A 17,219-nucleotide genomic window follows, 5' to 3' on the forward strand; every position below is an offset into this window, starting at 1 on the left:
CCAGGAGCGACTTCGCCGTCCACATCATCTGCAAGAATGGGCGACATGGGCATTGACAAGGACAGAAGACCGGACTGGGCCAATCTGTCTGTTCTTCACCGCAACACATTACAGCCACGCTCCTCGTTCTTGGGCTACAGCAACGAACAAGATGCTCTGGCGAGAGACGCATCGAAAGCAAAGGCAATTTCGCTCTCTGGGCTGTGGAAGCTCCAACTCAGTAACTCGCCCTTAGAGGCGCCAGCAGGCTTTGAGTTGGACGACTTTGACAGCTCCGAATGGGCTGACGTAGCAGTGCCTGGCATGTGGCAGCTCCAGGGCTTTGGACGAGGACCTCACTATACCAATGTCCAGTTTCCTTTCTTCGTGGACCCTCCCTACCCGCCATATACCGACAATGAAACGGGCTCATACCTGACAAGATTTCAGGTGCCCAAAGAGCTCGAGGATCATCAGCTTCGGCTCCGATTTGAGGGTGTAGACTCTGGATTTCATGTGTACGTCAATGGCAAAGAGGTCGGATACAGCCAGGGGGCTCGGAATCCTTCCGAGTTTGATGTTACCTCATTCGTGAAGTTGGGACAAGACAACAGCCTGGCAGTGCGCGTCTATCAGTTCACAGACGGCAGTTATATCGAAGATCAAGATCAATGGTGGTTGTCAGGCATATTTCGCGACGTCTTCTTGCTTGGTTTTCCGCAGGACAACCGTGTGGAAGACTTATCGGTGCAAACCCTGCTCGACGACGAGTATCGTGACGCTACCCTGGAGGTTCAAGCGATCATCACTGGCATAGGAGAAGTCTACTTCAAGCTCATAGATGCTGCGGGAAATGAAATTGCCACTTACCAAACCGTGAAGAGAGAAAAGACGACGGACGTGATCTCCATTTCCATGCCTGTGAAGGACCCTCACAAGTGGACTGCTGAGACGCCATATCTTTACAGTCTGGTTGTCTCACTTGCTGGCCATCATATATCCCATCGCGTAGGCTTCAGGCAGGTCGAGCTCAAGGATGGTCTGATCCAGGTCAACGGCAAGAGGGTGGTCTTCAAAGGTGCCAATAGACACGAGCATCATCCCATCTCAGGTCGCACTGTGCCGTACGAATTCATGAAACAAGATCTGCTTCTGATGAAGAGACACAATCTGAATGCTATCAGAACATGCCATCAACCCAGTGATGTGAGATTGTACGATCTATGTGATGAGCTGGGTCTGTGGGTAATGGATGAGGCGGACCTCGAGTGTCACGGATTCGAAACCATCGCAGACGCTGCTCTCAGCCCTGCTGACCAAGCCTTGCCCTTTTTCGAGAGACAGAAACTCACGAGATCCGAAGCTGCAAAGTGGACCTCTGACAATGCTCTTTGGAGAGACGCATACCTCGATCGTGCACAACAGCTTGTGCATCGGGACAAGCTCCATCCTTCTGTGATCATCTGGAGTCTGGGCAACGAGGCGTTCTATGGTCAGAACCACACCGCCATGACAGAGTGGATTCATGAGTACGATCCTACGAGGCTTGTACACTACGAGCCTGATCTCCAAGCAGAGCATGTCGACATGCACTCTCGCATGTATCCGAACATCTCGGATATCGTCAAATTTGCCGGTAGCGAGTCAAAGAAGCCATTAGTGCTCTGCGAGTACATTCATGCCATGGGTACGGGTCCTGGTAATATCAAAGAATACATCGATGCTTTCTACAAATACCCTACGCTGCAAGGAGGTTGGGTCTGGGAATGGGCCAACCATGGGCTTCTGACCAAAACGAAGGATGGGAAATCTTTCTTTGGATATGGCGGTGACTTCAAGGACATTCCAAACGACTACAACTTTGTCATGGATGGCGTGCTGAACTCTGATCATTCCGTGCGTAGCGCCCTAGCTGAGTACAAGAAAGCGGTCGAGCCCGTACAGGTGATTTCCGCAGACCCTGAAGGAATTACGATCGTTAATCGCTTGGATTTCGGCACTCTGGATGACTTTGAAGTGACATGGTCTACAATTGACGATACTGGGAACAACCAGCAGTCCGGCTCGCTTGAGCTGCCAAAGGGCATCCAGCCTGGATCTGAGGCAATGCTCCCTTGGCCCGGCAGTAGAGGTCTCGCCTCGAAGGAGATCCTATTGAACCTTCGATTTGTGCTCAAGGAGTCTACGACTTGGGCTGACAAAGGACACGAGGTAGCGGTACTGCAGGTACAATCGACTGATCCCCAGCCCGTGATTCTCAGCACCGTTGGTGCCAGCCATAAGGCCCTCGAGACCTCAGCTTCTGCGACTCGGTTGTCACTGAAAAGTGGCGATGCGGAGTGGCAGTTCGACCTTGTTCAGGGCCATTTGAAATCCTGGAAGAAGAATGGGACCGAGCTGGTTGCTCAGCCGCTGGAACCCACCTTCTACAGAGCACCGACCGACAACGACGCCCCTCGTGATGGTAAGGATTGGAAGGACCGGTTTCTTCACCTAGCCCGAATTCATACAAGAGAAGCGAAGTGGCAGAAAAGTGATGAGGGCAACGTGGTCGTGCAACTCGAGCAAAAGTTTGCCCCTCCTGTCCTCTCCTGGTCTCTCGATCTCCAGACCACATACACGTTCTGTGCCTCTGGGACGGTCAAGATTGACATCAAGGGCACCCCGCGTGGTCAGAACCTCCCTCAGACTTTACCGCGCATCGGTCTCACTATGGGCTTGCCAAAGACATTCGACAACGTCGAATGGTTCGGTCGCGGACCCGGCGAAAGCTACAAAGACATGAAACTCTCACAACTCGTAGGCCACTATACATCCACCGTCGATCAACTCTGGGTGCAACCCGAATTTCCGCAAGAGAGCTCGAATCGTACGGATACCCGATGGGTCAAATTATCCTCTTCTGCAGCACAGACGAGCTTGACCGCACAATTTACCAAGCCGCAGTCGGTCGATATGCCGGATGCTGCTGCCCCGAGGCACCTTTTCGATTTCATGGCGAGTTATTACGATGTGAAGGATGTTGATGAAGCGCAACATCCTTTTGCACTCGAGGAAATGCGGAAGGATTATGTGGTTTTGAGATTGGATGCTGATCATCATGGGTTGGGAACGGGCTCGTGTGGGCCGAAGACTCTTGAGGAGTATGCTCTGAAAACGAAGGAGTTTGAGTTTACTGCTGTTCTGAGTTGATAAGCGAGGATGTGAATATCTCTTTCTTTCTTTCTCTCTTTCTCTCTCTCTCTCTCTGTGTGTGTCTGTGTGTGTGGCTTCGTTCTTGATCAAGATGTGGCAGTACCATCCATGCGTTAGCGAGCAAAAAAGAAAGAAAGAAAGAAAGAAAAATTCTTGACCTATTTTGTCGTTTTACCCAACTTCGGGAAAGGACGTCAGGAACTGAACGAAATATAATGAATGGCTTTGCTGTGAACTTAACAACGGGAAAATTCCCCAGTCTCTGTTTTTATTTTTCCCCCCTCTTTCTGGCAACCTCCCGCTACCACAACTCCACTAACAAACAGACTACCATATTCTTCTCCCTTCCTTACTTCCTCTTATTATTATTCACCTCTATCTATCCACCACTCGACCTCGACCCTAGCCGGCCGCAACATTCCATCTTTCCTCTCGCCAATGCCACCAGATATTTTCGGATTTGCCGTTTTCGTTGTCCTTATTATCATAATCTACTACTACTCCTCCTCCTACTACTACTGCTACTACTGCTGATCGTCGGTTACTCGTCCAGTAGTACTCTGAGCCTGTGAGGCAATAGATAGGGGAGGTGGAAGAGGATGGAGTGGAGGTAAAGCTCGCAGTGCAAGGATCTCGAGAGGGATATGTCTTTTGTCCTCTGATGTTACGAGAAGAAGATTTGATTGGGTTGAGGGGTGGGTGGTTGATATATTGAGTCTGTGGGGTAGGTGATAATGTGCTGTCTGTAGAAGGAAATTTGGGGTAGAGTTGTTGTTGTTGTTGTTGTTGTTGTTGTTGTTGTCTGGTGGTGATAGACGAGATTTTGAGAATTTGATAAGGAGGAGGAAGTGGAGGTTTTTTCTGTAAGATGAAGATGGAAGAGATTCCATTTCGAGAGGTCATGTTGTGGTTGGATAAGAGCTGATGTTTTGGCTACCTACCCCGAGGTGTTTTAATTGGGTTGCTGCTACGAGGAAATACTTACTTGGTTGTTAAGTATGCTTTTCTTTGTTGTGTGTCTTGTGGTATAAGGTTAGCAGCTGCATTCGGGTTTGCATTGTGAATGTTCTCCTTTGATGTTCTCCTTTGTTTCTCCTATACTATGCAAAATGGTTTGATAGGCTACAGGACTGCTTCACTACTACATGGAATTACCGCACCCGGAATTATTCTATTACGCTCCAAGATCCGGCAGTGCTGTTGGGCTCGGCTTGCTCAGCTGTCTGTTAAGCATACATTCCTCACTTTGAACTTGCTGATCTCGAAGTCATCGATAACATCTCCTATTGGAATGTTTGACTCTTCCTTCATTTTCGATTACGGCGCGCACTTGTCCAAGATAGTTGGCTTTTGTGCTACTCTTGGAATCCGCTCCGGGCCCGCTGCACTCTTAGTAGATATAGATCTTTGTAGCAAGTCGTTGTATTGTGCATAACTGCAAAAGATTTCTTCCCGAGAGAAGATTTCAATCTAACACCTTGAGGCTTCCTGAGCGAACCTCGTTGTCTTAGCCATATTTCAAGAGCCGCTCAAATGTGTAGTATTCGCCTTTTGGAATCCAAATCTGATGCTTTGGGGCCCTCCTGTGATACAAACAAGGATAGAGCTCATTTCCACCATGGGTTCGGTATAAGGCTGACTTGTTACAGTCACCGCAACGCACAAAATAGACTTTCTCTTGGCTCGACATAAAGTCTCGAAATTGGTCGAGATGGTTCCACATAATGGACTTGTCCTGATCAATCACATCACGATAGCCAGGGACTTTCAGAAGAGGAAGAAGATGCTTCGTCTCTAGTTGTTGTGCGACGTTCAAATGATCTGATTCCAAGGTGTTTTGTCGAATCTGAGTTATAGTCGCGAACACTGCCTCCGGTTCAATAACAGCGCTGGCGACTCTCATAAACTTCTCCTTCGCTATAGCAGCAAGGTCTAACAGTAGATACTGGTTACTGGTCAGGGTTTTTCCATGTTCGGCGTGTATTACAATGCATACCTTTTGCGCCGTCTTCGCGACCTCGAGTTGGAGTTGCCAGTTGCCGTCTTCGTCGGTCTGACTTTGTCCAGAGTATATGTATCGCAGTACATACTCGACTGCATCAGGATCGTCTTCCTTCAATTCTACCACTTTCGTGTTGCCTTCCTAAGACTCATCAACTTGATAGGTCCAGCTACAAGTCCGCTATGCCACTCACGGCAAAGTGGCTTCCAGGGCCGCAGAGCTTTTTGAAGTAGTCAGACTTGGTGCACAAGACCAGTTTGTGGCAATGCACAGTCCTGCCACTGAATTGTATAGTGACATCGGAGTATTCTGGCTCGTTGTACAGCGCCAGCGTTGAGAGCGACATCTTTGTCGATAATTGCGGTGTGTCCGTAGGAGGTAGTGCGTAGCATCTATATTCAAACAGGCGCTGAAGGATCCGACATGTTTTGCCAAGCTGTGCTTTGATTGGCTATATTCAATCTTATCATCACGTGATCCCCAGCCCCTTCACGTAGATATACCTGTACTACCTCCTAGATGATACGCCGCTCCGCTATGTCCGGATACATTGGCACTAAGGTAACTATCCTTTATGCATTGAAACCAGACGCATCTGTTGCCGCAGGCTTTGCATTCGGCGCAATGCAGCAACTATGAGCAGGAATCCTAATGCCTCCGCGAGGTACGGCACAGGGCTTTATGCCCTCGATCTTTCTCTGGCGAGCGTGACTGCAGACGCTTCCGACACCCGGTCGGTACAACAATAGATATACTGCTAGCTGAGCGTCGTGCCGATTCTGGCGTTGGCATGACGAAAGGACTAACTAAGTTGTTGTCTGGCACGAGACCGGGCTCTGGCGTCTCTGTCGACGCCACTGTATTCAGGCCTCGATCCCGCAATATGTCAACGTGAGGTGTACAAGGATGACGCCTTGGTTCCGCATCAGCTGGAGATGTTGCAATTACTTGCTGATCTGTAGCATTTGGCCCACATCCACGTGAAATAACATGATAGCCGATGTTCTCGGCGACTACCTCTGGTTGTAGCTCTGACAGGTCAATCCTTGTTAAGCATCGCCCATACGGTGCGATTTCAAGACCTGCCCGTGAGCGCCAGGGTTTGACATGCTCGGGCGAGTCGAGGTTCGCCCAGAGCTGATGCAAGCTTGTTCCGTGGTCTGGTGCTTGGCCAATACCGAACGTGACACTGTTCGTCTCAAACTCTTGTTGAGGATTCCTCTCGAAGTGGCTAAGCATTGCGGCAGCCACTCGGACATTGGAAATCTCTCGAGCAGCGTTACCGAGGGTCCGGCGCTCCAGTTCGCCATCTCTGACTTGCCCTTCTACGCGCTGCAGTTTTTCGATGGGGTCTGCAAACTTAATCTCCAACTCTGAGAGCATCTTCTTATGCCCTTCCAGTTGGTGCGCTAGGATTTCACGATGATCCATCAGGTCTTCGCACTCGATCTCGAGTGTGCGCAGCTCTGTCCTGATCAGGTCGTGTTGATCGCGAGTCTGGCGCAATTCACCTGCTGCGGCGTACTTGTGGTCCTGGAGGCCTTGGATGGTCTTGTAGAGCTCTTGGAACATGACGTCTTTTGTTGGGAAACCGTCGCTTCGAAAATTCCACTTGCTCATCTCGGCAATCTGCTTCTTGACAGTGGCCTGCTGAGTGGCACACGATTGTGAGAGCTTCTCCTTTTCGGCGACAGCGACCTCTAACCCCTCGGTCAGTTGACGGAGATTAGCCTTCAGTGCGCTGTTCTCTTCTGAAAGTAACTTGCACCGGAGTGCCTTTGAAGTCTTATCGCTCAGAAGTTGAGCCATCGCCTTGTCTTTGGCACCGATTGTATGTTCCAAGGTGGATGTTAGAGAGTGTAGCTGTTTAATCGTCTGTTCAGATTTGGAAAGACTGTTCTTGGTGGTGGCTAGTTCTCTAGAGGCGAAATCCGCTTTTTTCAGAGCCGAGCTCGTCTCGTTTTCGAGGCGACGGAGTGTTGCGCTATGTGTGGTGTTCTCCTTTTTCAAATTCTTGCTCGCATCTTGCGCCAGCTTCAGCCTGGTGAGCAGTTGGTTGTGCTCGCGCTGGAGAGCGTCATGCTGAGCCCGAGCATCTTTGACTTTGGCGACCTGGTCGGTCAGATAACTGTTCCGGTTTCGCAAGTCGTCGATGTGGGCAGCGGCCCTGTTGCCGAAGTCTCGGAGTAAGGATGCGAAATCCATGCCACCTTCGGTATCCGCCATGATATGGCCTTCTATAACAGATGCTGGTGCCCTGGTGGTGCGTCCGGAGACACTTGTTATGTTTTGTCAGAGTGTAGAGCTGCAATTGATGAAGAGTTATAAGATCTTGATCATCAACGATCCCATCCGCTTCACTCTACCTGCTCACGTCACTGCAGATGCATCGACAAACGAATCTTGCAGCACGTCCCAGCGACGTTCGCACCTACCACTTCCGTTTTGACGATGGGCGTTGATTGCATGGCGGCCACGACCGTCGGCACGGCCGACTGCATGGCTGCCAGCGGCACCCATCCATCTTCCACGGTCCACCTATTCCCATGCTCATGCCCATTCCAATAACCTACATGTGAGCCACTCTACTGCAACGAGCGTGAAGTTCCAAGCTCTTCCAGTCGTCGTCAACCTCGATGCTGCGCCGCGCTCGACGTCCATGTTCAGCGGATGCATGGTACTTGCTGATATTCGCTCGCTCTGGAGTTCTTTCCGGAGCTCTTGATCACGGTGACGACGACAACTAAGAGTGGGTGTGGTGACGGGGCTGGGTCGAATGGAGGTAGGTGGTAGGTGGTAGGGTGGAAGGCAGACGAAGGAACGGTAAGGTATGTTGGTAGAAAGTACCTACTGTAGGTAGAAAGTAGAATGATGCCGACTTCCGATCGGCAGTGCCAAGCAAGCAGATAAGATAAGGTAAGCACCGATGCTACCTCCTAAGCAGAATGAGCAGATCAGGGTCGAATGGAAATGCACCACTGTCCAGTGTCCACTGTCCACTGTCCACCAACTTGCAACTAAAGTGACGTTGCCAAGAGACGAAGCTTTGGCTTAGAGTAGCTTATCGTAAGCTACCGTCAGGAACGCCTTCCTCTTCCAGCTTGGTCTCCTACCTCTGACCATCATGGCGTTACAGTAAGGTAGGATTTCCCATTACACCCGTCGCATCTGGTCGCCTCGCATGACCTATTTGAGCCAAATGTGCAAGAAACCGGTGTGGACGGCATCGTGGACGATGTACTGTACAAAAACATCGTTGGCGGGCTCCACTGCCTCTGCCCTCCTCTCCCTCTCCCTCTCCCTTCTCCTTCTCCCTCTCCTTCACCTGCTTCCTCCTCCTCTGCTTCTCCCTCCCCATCCCCCTCTTCCTCTCCCTCTTTCTCGCAATGGCATCCCTCCTCCTGGGAGCCTCCTCGCTCTTGGCCGTATTGACTGCTCCAGCCGCGAACGCGCAGTTCGTGACTCCTCCCACCGATCTTACAGATTCGAAAGGCTATTTGGACATTCCTGTACGATTCAAAGAAGTGCCAGAGGGCATCTGTGAGCTCACTCCAGGCGTCAAGAGTTATTCGGGCTATGTCGATGTGTTCGAAGACCAGCACGTCTTTTTTTGGTTCTTCGAAAGCCGGCAAAAAGATCCGGAAAATGCTCCTCTAACAGTGTGGATTAATGGTGGACCTGGCTCCTCCTCGATGATCGGGCTTTTTCAAGAACTGGGCCCATGTGGCGTGGATGCGAATGGGGATGTTTACAACAACCCCTACGCTTGGAAGTAAGCATGCCGGAATGCAGATGGGAATGGCCACGCTGACTGGCAGCAGCAATGCTTCAAACATGCTCTTCATCGATCACCCTGCTCAGGTGGGCTTCAGCTATTCGACCCCGATTCCGGGATATCAGACATCTTCCGACATTATTCAACTGCCCAGCGCAGAATGCCCAGACTATGCTGCAGGCACCTGTGGAACCTACAGCTATCCGAACCAGACGGACACTGCCAACTCCACAATCAATGCCGCTCCTAGCATGTGGAGAACGCTTCAGGGGTTCATGGGCGCATTTCCTCAGTATTCCAGGAACGAGTTCAACTTTGCTACAGAGAGTTACGGAGGCCACTATGCTCCCATTTTCAACTCCTACATCGAGTCTCAGAATGCTCTCATCAAGGACGAAAAACTGCCGGGAGCACACCACATCGATCTTACTACTGTGCTGATAGGAAATGGTACGTTTATCGAATTCGACGTGTCGTCCACTACAAAGTGCCGGCTAACCTCTGGATTCCAACATTAGGTTGGTATGATCCATTGACGCAGTACGAAGCCTACTACAACTACTCGGTATACCCTGGGAACACATACGATTATGATCCATACAATCAGTCCATCAAGGATCAAGTGTACAACTCGATGTATGGAACGGGGAACTGCTACGACCAGACTGTTGATTGCAATACGAGAGGAATCAATGAGGTGAGTACTACCAGCTGTGCTCTACCGCGCTACTTGTACTGAGTTGTATTCAGATTTGCACTGCGGCAGACAACTTTTGTGCCACGGAAGTTGAGTTTGTCTTGGACTCAGTCACTGGCCGAGACGAATACGACATTCGCGAACTCACACCTGATCCATTCCCATATGCATTCTACGTCGACTACCTGAACACTCCCAAAGTTCAGCAGGCCATTGGTGCCTATGTCAACTTCAGTGAATCAAACTCTGCAGTCAGCAACGCCTTTGGTAGTACTGGGGACGACGACAGGGAGGAAGGCACAATCGAAGCAGTCCGCAAATTGGTCAACAATGGGATTTACGTTGTCCAGTATTATGGAGATGCGGATTACAACTGCAACTGGCTAGGTGGTCAAGCGGTCTCGAAATTGATCGATGCGCCCGGGTTCACGTCTGCTGGATACGAGAACTTCACAACCTCGGATGGAATCGTACACGGTCAGGTCAAGCAGTCCAATAACTTTGCATTCGTGCGAGTCTATGAATCTGGGCACGAGGTGCCATTCTACCAGCCTGTCCTATCACTTGAGATGTTTGAGCGGGCGATCGATGGCAAGGATATTGCAAGCGGCACAGAGAGCTGCTTCGAAGCGTACAAGACAGTGGGCACAGCTGAGAGCACATACCGAGAGGGCAACAGAACGGTACAGTTCACCGTACTGCCCATCGATTCGACATACAATACTACGACAGACGCCCCCAACTTTGTCAATGGCACCAGCAGTGCTATTTCAGCTAGAAGGTCAGTAAACATGAAGAGAACAGGTTCCAGAAAGAGGGCTTTTAAGCCCTCGTTTCAGAGCAGGAATCAAAGGAGGTGAACAGTCACACTCAGGACTTGATATGGCAGTCTATATGTACAGCATAGCATGAGAATGAGCATGAGCATGAGCATGAGCATGAGCATGAGCATGAACTGGACGGCCCGGGCTCTTCTCGGAGGGTAATGTGAACATAGGTACATATATGTAAGTACAGGTATTGAGCAGAACGGTCGTGTATCTGTCGTCAGCATCTCAACTACTGCTGCCTGTAGATACGTCTTGGGAGTTGTGCCGCACGATACTCCTTGCTGGTCTTGTGGGCTATTTCAATCAGGAAACAACTGTGTGGTATAGATTGTGCCCTCATTAGATGCAGTAGTTCATAGTTGAATGTAAGAGAAGCTAATATCAAGTTTCAGGTACATGTGTAAATAACTCCGGCGTAAATAATTGCCAGGTGAAGTGTCGAAGATAGGGAGAATGACGTGAATGTTAGCGGCCCTGGACTCGAACTAGGGCAAGGTAGGTGCCTTGAGGTATGGGCCACCCTCTGCAGCAAGCAGCACACGATACCTTATCATCAGACAATACTACAAAGACACCACCTCATCTGGCAATCGACTTCTCTTCCTCTTCTTGCCATGTTCTGCTTACGGTCGTTTGCGCCGATTGTAATCTTCCTGTGAGCTAATGAAGCCTCGTCACATAATGCGTGCATACCAGGTAGCTGACCATCACCAGGCTGAACGCATCTCCCATCTACACAGTCGCCTTCCTCTCCGCCTACTTCTACCTCCAGCGACCATGCGTCTACTGCAGCATCCTGCTATTTGTCCTCGTCTTCTCCATCTTCGACTTCAGCGCAGACTGGTTTGAGCCGCGATGGAACATGAGCACGAGCGCACTCTCGCAAACGGCGGCCGCATACTTGAGCGGCAACGCCACGCTCACCGAAGTCATCATGCAAACTACCAGCTTGGCTGTATCTGCGATCAATGGAACAGGCGGCTCCGTCGCGAGTGCTGCCGCGAGTAGCGTGAGACGGAAGCTGGGAGACAATGCGACTTCTGCCGCCGTGACGAGCATACCACAGGGATTGAACGCCTTCGAGTGGTTGAGGACAATTTTGGATAAGAAGCAGTTGAGGATACAGTGCTTGGGCGTGGTGGTCCGAATATGACCTGCGCGCATGCTACGTTTGCTGACGAGGGTTACGAGGCGGCATTTACAGGATATGAGCGCGGGCAGGGCATGGTTGGAGTTTATGAGCATTTCCTTGGGGGCAACGAAAATTGGCTTGACCACGCAGGGAATGGTCGAGCCAACAGAGCGAGCAGATGGCACGGTCACTAGTCTTATCCCTTTGGCAGAGGCGTGGCACAGTAGTATACACAGCACATGAGCAGCAGAACTCCCATCATCATCATCATGCAATGCTTACCTAAGCTCCTCGCGAAATTCGGTTCCCTATGTTGTTCGCTTCTCACGTGGTGGCGCGACAAGCTACCTCCTAGGAGGTAGATCGACGGTAAGGTCAGGTACCTTACGGAGGTACATGTACTGTGTACATTCCATGCGTGACCGTATACGGCGTATAGCTTCCCTTGACACACATCACCGCACCACCATCAACCACGACTCGCTGGATCTGGGAGCAGGGTATCTATAGGAGGTAGATGGCAGATACCTACATGTTACCTACATGACACCTAGTCACATGCACGCTTGGTCTCGGCTTACTACAGGCACTGGTGGGGCAGCAGCAGCAGCAGCATTGAGATCATCCCACTTCGTGCACCCACCACCATACAGGTACAACCCGATCTTTACTACCTTCCCATTCCGTACATCGCCGCGGAGCTATACCTCAAACACCACCTTACAGACGGAGAGCGCGCCAACAATACGAGGACGGGGTTCACTCCACACTGCTAGAGCTGCTAGAAATACAACTGCTCTGCTTCCTGCGGTCATTCGAAACTGCTCCAGTCACGCCTCCAGTGCCCTCGTCAGAATGGCCTCCGATCGAGATGTTCTTTCGGACGATGTGAAGCCATCCAACTACGCAATATCGCTGAATAATCTGAGCGCTGGCGAGCCATGGACATATCAAGGCAAGGTCGACATCGAGCTAGAGGTCAAGAAGCCCACCAAGTCCATCACATTGAACACGTTCGAGCTCAAAGTACACTCTGCGGAGTTTGTGTCCGATTCCGGAAAGCATTCATCTGCGGTCAAGGCGTCCAACATCTCTTACGACAATAAGAACCAGAGATGTACTTTCACATTCGATCAAGAGCTGCCGCAATCGCCAAAGTCGGTGCTTTCCATTGCGTTTGAGGGCATTATGAACAACCACATGGCAGGCTTCTACAGGTCAAAGTATAAGCCTGCTGTAGAAGCAGCCAAGGGTGTGGCTCGAGATGCCGAGAACCATTACATGTTCAGCACCCAGTTTGAGTCGAGCGACGCTCGTCGCGCATTTCCTTGCTTCGATGAGCCGAATCTCAAAGCCACGTTCGACTTCGAGATCGAGATCCCGGAGGACCTGGTGGCGTTATCAAATATGCAAGAGAAAGCAACCAAGAAGAGCAAGGATGGGTACAAAATTGTCAGCTTTGACAGAACGCCAGTCATGTCAACGTATCTTTTGGCATGGGCCTTTGGCGATTTCGAATACGTCGAAGACTTCACCCGGCGGAAGTACAACGGAAAGAGCCTACCCGTGAGGGTTTATACCACCAAGGGCTTGAAGCAACAAGGTCAACTGGCTCTGGAGAGCGCACACCAGATTGTCGACTACTTTTCAGAGGTAAAACAACGCATTATGTGTATTGCTGCCTAAGCTGACCTTTGGTACAGATCTTTGATATCGATTATCCTCTACCCAAGGTCGATTTGCTTGCGGTCCATGAATTCGTAAGTCACTCACTTCCGAAGTTCCAGCACTGATTGGTGACTGATCTCCATCAGCCGATCATATGTCTTCCATCTCATGGCTTTGCGAAGAATCTTGCTAATCGAAGTTTCTAGTCACACGGGGCCATGGAGAACTGGGGCCTCATTACATACCGAACGACTGCCGTCCTATTCGACGAGTACGCATCGGACCAGAAGTACCGCAACCGAGTCGTCTACGTTGTTGCCCACGAGCTTGCTCACCAATGGTTCGGCAACCTCGTCACTATGGATTGGTGGAACGAGTTGTGGCTCAACGAGGGCTTCGCCACCTGGGTTGGTTGGTACGCAGTTGATCACCTGCATCCCGACTGGGATGTTTGGGGCCAGTTCGTTACGGACAGCATGCAGATGGCTTTCCAGCTCGACAGTCTCAGGACGAGTCATCCTATCGAAGTTCCTGTCAGGAACGCTCTGGAGGTCGACCAAATCTTCGATCACATAAGTTACTTGAAGGGCAGTTCCGTCATCCGCATGCTGGCCTCACACCTCGGTGTGAAGACTTTCCTCAAGGGTGTTTCAGATTACCTGAAGGCCAACACCTACTCGAACGCAACTACCAATGATCTGTGGTCGGCACTGAGCAAAGCCTCTGGCCAGGATGTGAACGAGTTCATGGACCCATGGATCCGCAAGATTGGGTTTCCAGTGGTGACAGTAGCCGAAGAGCCAGGCCAGATCAGCGTAGAGCAATCCCGATTCCTCTCGGCTGGCGATGTGAAGCCAGAAGAAGACGGTACGACCTGGTGGATTCCACTTGGGCTCAAGACTGGACCACAGGCTACAGAGGCGCAACGTGAAGCACTGACTACCAGGAAGGACACATACCGCGACATTGACACGAGTTTCTACAAGGTCAACAGCGATCAGACTGGCTTCTATCGCACGAACCTACCTCCGCCACGCCTGGTCGAACTGTCGAAGCACCTCGATAAGCTTTCGGTGCAGGATAAGATCGGACTCGTGGGAGATGCCGCCGCGTTGGCTGTTGCTGGCCAGGGTACCACATCAGCTGTGCTTTCTTTCTTGGAGGGTTTCTCCACGGAGACGAACTATCTTGTGTGGAGTGAAGTTCTGACCAGTCTCGGCAAGATAAGACGCATCTTCTCGTCTGACGCAGAAGTGTCGCAGGCGTTGCGAGAATACACACTCCGGCTCGTTACTCCTGCGGCTGATAAGATTGGATGGACCTTTTCTCCGAGCGACGACTACCTCACAGGTCAACTGCGTGCTCTTCTCCTCAGTACAGCTGGCCTCGTCGGGCACGAGCAGGTTGTAGCAGAGGCGCAAAGACAGTTCCAAGCATTCCTTGATGGAGACGCGAAGGCCATCCACCCATCCCTCCGAGCTGCTGTGTACAAGATCTCCATCAAGAACGGCGGCGAGGCGGCATACAAGGCAGTTCAGAAGGAATTCCTGACGACCAAGTCGATTGATGGGCGGGAGATCACGCTGCAAGCCATGGGCCAAGTCCAGTCACAAGAACTCGCAAACGACTATTTAAAGTTTGCCTTTGGCGGGAACGTGCCGATCCAGGACCTGCATTCGGTCGGCGCATCGCTCGGAAACAATTCGAAGGTCCGCGAGACTGTCTGGCAGTACATCAAAGCAGAGTGGCCTGCAATTCGCGAGAAGCTCGGTGGGAACATGGTCGTGCTCGAGCGTTTCCTGCGCACGAGTCTGCAGAAGTTCGCGGATGCCGGGGTCGAGAGAGACATCACCACTTTCTTCAGCGACAAGGACACCACTGGCTACGATCGTGGACTGGCTGTTGTTGCGGACACAATCATCGGGAACGCGAGATACAGAGAGCGAGATGTCGAGAATACCCGCGAGTGGCTGAAGGCACATGGCTACGCAAAGTAGACAGTCGGCTGCTCCAGGGCTGTTCATACGTGGCAGGGCAGAAGTGTACAACTACCTTAGGTACATGTACATAGCAACAGGTAACTGTACGGCTCAACGTCGTCGTCGATGTGCATGAGGCTCCCGTCGTTGCCAGGTTCGCGTCCGCCTACCTATTGAGTGAATGAACGTCGTTGTGTGAATGGTGATTGCCCGGTCGACACTCGCACTTTCTCATTTCTAACTCGTCCACTTCCACTTCCACCTTCCACCTTCCACCTTCCACCTTCTACCTCCTACCTTCTACCTTCTACCTTCCTCCCACAACATCCGCACCCACACCTATCGTCCTTCCTTCGCCCACCTCGCCGTCAGAGTTCCTCTTTCACGGCCTCAACATCTTCGATCGAGTCCGCGATTGACGGTCACCATCCACCTATTACAGCTGCACATCGCCTGTAAGAAGACATACTAGCAGACAACGCCTCAGCAGCTTCTCTCCCGTCGACATCCAAGTCGCCTTCACTGCTGCGTCCGGACATTGAGCAGCACCCAATAAGAACAGCAGATACGCCGCCATGGAGTGGACTGGCTCGCCGCAGCAGAAAATGTCATCTTCCTTCACCGTGTTCGACGAGAATACTCACAACAACAACTACCAGCAGGTTCGTGTGACTTCACGCGACTGTGCATATGGGTTGGCTGACGTTGGCGTACCTACAGAGTGGTTTCCCGCGCACGGCCGCTGCCATGAATTTGCCCTTGACAACATCCCGATTTGCGAACCGTGCTCCACCACCTCAGGTACCTTCCTTCCTCCTCTTTCTCCTTCCTTCCTCCTCCTTCTTTCCTCCTCCTTCCAAGCTCCAACACTTCCCACCACCACGAAAATCTCTTCCTTGCACCCACCACGAAAATCTCTTCCTTTCACCCACCACTGACTGCACTTCACAGCGTTTCGGCAACATGGTTCAGAACAACGACGACGGAGAAGATCTCATGGCAGCCATCATGGCTAAGATCAGACTGCGAGAGGCTGACGGCGCTCAGGTTCGCGCCACCTCTCCAACTGGCACCGATCCCTACAGTGGCAGCACAGCTCCCGCCAGCCACAGCGCCGACGAGGACCTAACTGCTCACGAGGTGTACCGTCTCCAGCGTGAACTTGATCGCACCAAAGAACGCATGGCGCAGATGAACCTCCAGCTGGACCAGTCTCGCCTGGCCCAACACACCATGCAAGAAGCCATCGGCTCTCCCTTCCCTCACGCACGGCGACTTGCCGCAAACATTCCAGTCCCCGGTTTGCTGTCGGCTGGCAACCAGTTCTCGCAGCCAAACGACTTCAGTCGCACCTCGAGACCTTTTGAGCGCAGCGGATACAGCAACCCGTCGCACTCGTGAGTATTGCCCACAGGGATTTCGCCTGCGCACGTGACTGACACAGACCAGCTTCGATGGCCTGTCGAGCTTCTCGCGCAGTCACTCGGGATACGGTATTCGCAATGGATACACGCCACCCATCACCCCAATGCCGTACGCACCTTCGGGCTACATGCCATCCACTCACGCCACCCCACAGCAGCGTCCCGTTGGTACGAGACTGTCTCCAACAGCTACGGAGTTTGGCGTCGGTTGTGGCCAGTGGCCAAGCCAGCCCGAGCATCAAGGCACAAGCTATCTCAACGGTGCCGAGCCACTCAATTATCGCCGTCTCCTGGAACGCAACATGAGTTGCAACTGGAAGTACATTGTCGATAAGATCGTCCGCAACAATGACCAGCAGGCGTCAATCTTCTTGCAGCAGAAGCTCAAAGTTGGCATGTCTGAGGCCAAGTTCGAGATCGTACAGGCTATCATCGAGCAAGCCTACCCTCTCATGATCAATCGCTTTGGCAATTTCTTGGTACAGCGCTGCTTTGAGCACGGCACTCCTGAGCAAATCATTCAGATTGCCCAAGCTAT

General features: G+C 51.6%; 8 protein-coding genes across 8 annotated transcripts; 5 read left to right on the forward strand and 3 right to left on the reverse strand.

Moving 5' to 3' along the window:
* The first annotated feature begins 11 nt into the window (after positions 1-11).
* SEPMUDRAFT_147199 (glycoside hydrolase family 2 protein) lies at positions 12-3,296 on the forward strand. The gene has a single exon (XM_016904143.1). The coding sequence runs from the start codon at positions 37-39 to the stop codon at positions 3,169-3,171; it is 3,135 nt and encodes a 1,044-aa protein (XP_016763401.1). The 5' UTR covers positions 12-36; the 3' UTR covers positions 3,172-3,296.
* Positions 3,297-3,576: 280 nt separating this feature from the next.
* Positions 3,577-4,077, reverse strand: SEPMUDRAFT_105565 (uncharacterized protein; the record flags this gene model as incomplete). Its single annotated transcript, XM_016900583.1, has 1 exon — positions 3,577-4,077. One exon carries the CDS (start codon positions 4,075-4,077, stop codon positions 3,577-3,579), a length of 501 nt encoding a protein of 166 aa, XP_016763402.1.
* A 178-nt stretch (positions 4,078-4,255) lies between these two features.
* Positions 4,256-5,527, reverse strand: SEPMUDRAFT_147200 (uncharacterized protein). Its single transcript, XM_016904144.1, has 3 exons — positions 5,370-5,527; positions 5,171-5,317; positions 4,256-5,119 (listed from the first exon to the last, which is right to left on the reverse strand). The coding sequence occupies exons 1-3, from the start codon at positions 5,520-5,522 to the stop codon at positions 4,682-4,684; spliced, it is 738 nt and encodes a 245-aa protein (XP_016763403.1). The 5' UTR covers positions 5,523-5,527; the 3' UTR covers positions 4,256-4,681.
* A 696-nt stretch (positions 5,528-6,223) lies between these two features.
* SEPMUDRAFT_131004 (uncharacterized protein) lies at positions 6,224-7,969 on the reverse strand (the record flags this gene model as incomplete). The annotated part of the gene is made up of 2 exons (XM_016902389.1): positions 7,750-7,969; positions 6,224-7,454 (listed from the first exon to the last, which is right to left on the reverse strand). A coding segment is annotated over exon 2 (1,179 nt), but the record flags the coding sequence as incomplete, so codon positions are not given.
* A 577-nt stretch (positions 7,970-8,546) lies between these two features.
* Positions 8,547-10,578, forward strand: SEPMUDRAFT_59928 (alpha/beta-hydrolase). Its single transcript, XM_016909511.1, has 4 exons — positions 8,547-8,948; positions 8,998-9,401; positions 9,470-9,648; positions 9,702-10,578. Exons 1-4 carry the CDS (start codon positions 8,563-8,565, stop codon positions 10,506-10,508), a joined length of 1,776 nt encoding a protein of 591 aa, XP_016763405.1. The 5' UTR covers positions 8,547-8,562; the 3' UTR covers positions 10,509-10,578.
* Positions 10,579-11,055: 477 nt separating this feature from the next.
* SEPMUDRAFT_59930 (uncharacterized protein) lies at positions 11,056-11,867 on the forward strand. The gene is made up of 2 exons (XM_016909512.1): positions 11,056-11,133; positions 11,193-11,867. Exons 1-2 carry the CDS (start codon positions 11,093-11,095, stop codon positions 11,629-11,631), a joined length of 480 nt encoding a protein of 159 aa, XP_016763406.1. The 5' UTR covers positions 11,056-11,092; the 3' UTR covers positions 11,632-11,867.
* A 213-nt stretch (positions 11,868-12,080) lies between these two features.
* SEPMUDRAFT_147203 (aminopeptidase 2) lies at positions 12,081-15,394 on the forward strand. The gene is made up of 3 exons (XM_016904145.1): positions 12,081-13,263; positions 13,314-13,370; positions 13,485-15,394. The coding sequence occupies exons 1-3, from the start codon at positions 12,154-12,156 to the stop codon at positions 15,273-15,275; spliced, it is 2,958 nt and encodes a 985-aa protein (XP_016763407.1). The 5' UTR covers positions 12,081-12,153; the 3' UTR covers positions 15,276-15,394.
* A 76-nt stretch (positions 15,395-15,470) lies between these two features.
* On the forward strand, positions 15,471-16,858 carry SEPMUDRAFT_147204 (uncharacterized protein). Its single transcript, XM_016904146.1, has one exon. The coding sequence runs from the start codon at positions 15,948-15,950 to the stop codon at positions 16,656-16,658; it is 711 nt and encodes a 236-aa protein (XP_016763408.1). The 5' UTR covers positions 15,471-15,947; the 3' UTR covers positions 16,659-16,858.
* The last annotated feature ends 361 nt before the right edge of the window (positions 16,859-17,219 follow it).

Source organism: Sphaerulina musiva (assembly GCF_000320565.1).
Source record: "Sphaerulina musiva SO2202 unplaced genomic scaffold SEPMUscaffold_2, whole genome shotgun sequence".
In the NCBI taxonomy this organism is placed as follows: domain Eukaryota; kingdom Fungi; phylum Ascomycota; class Dothideomycetes; order Mycosphaerellales; family Mycosphaerellaceae; genus Sphaerulina; species Sphaerulina musiva.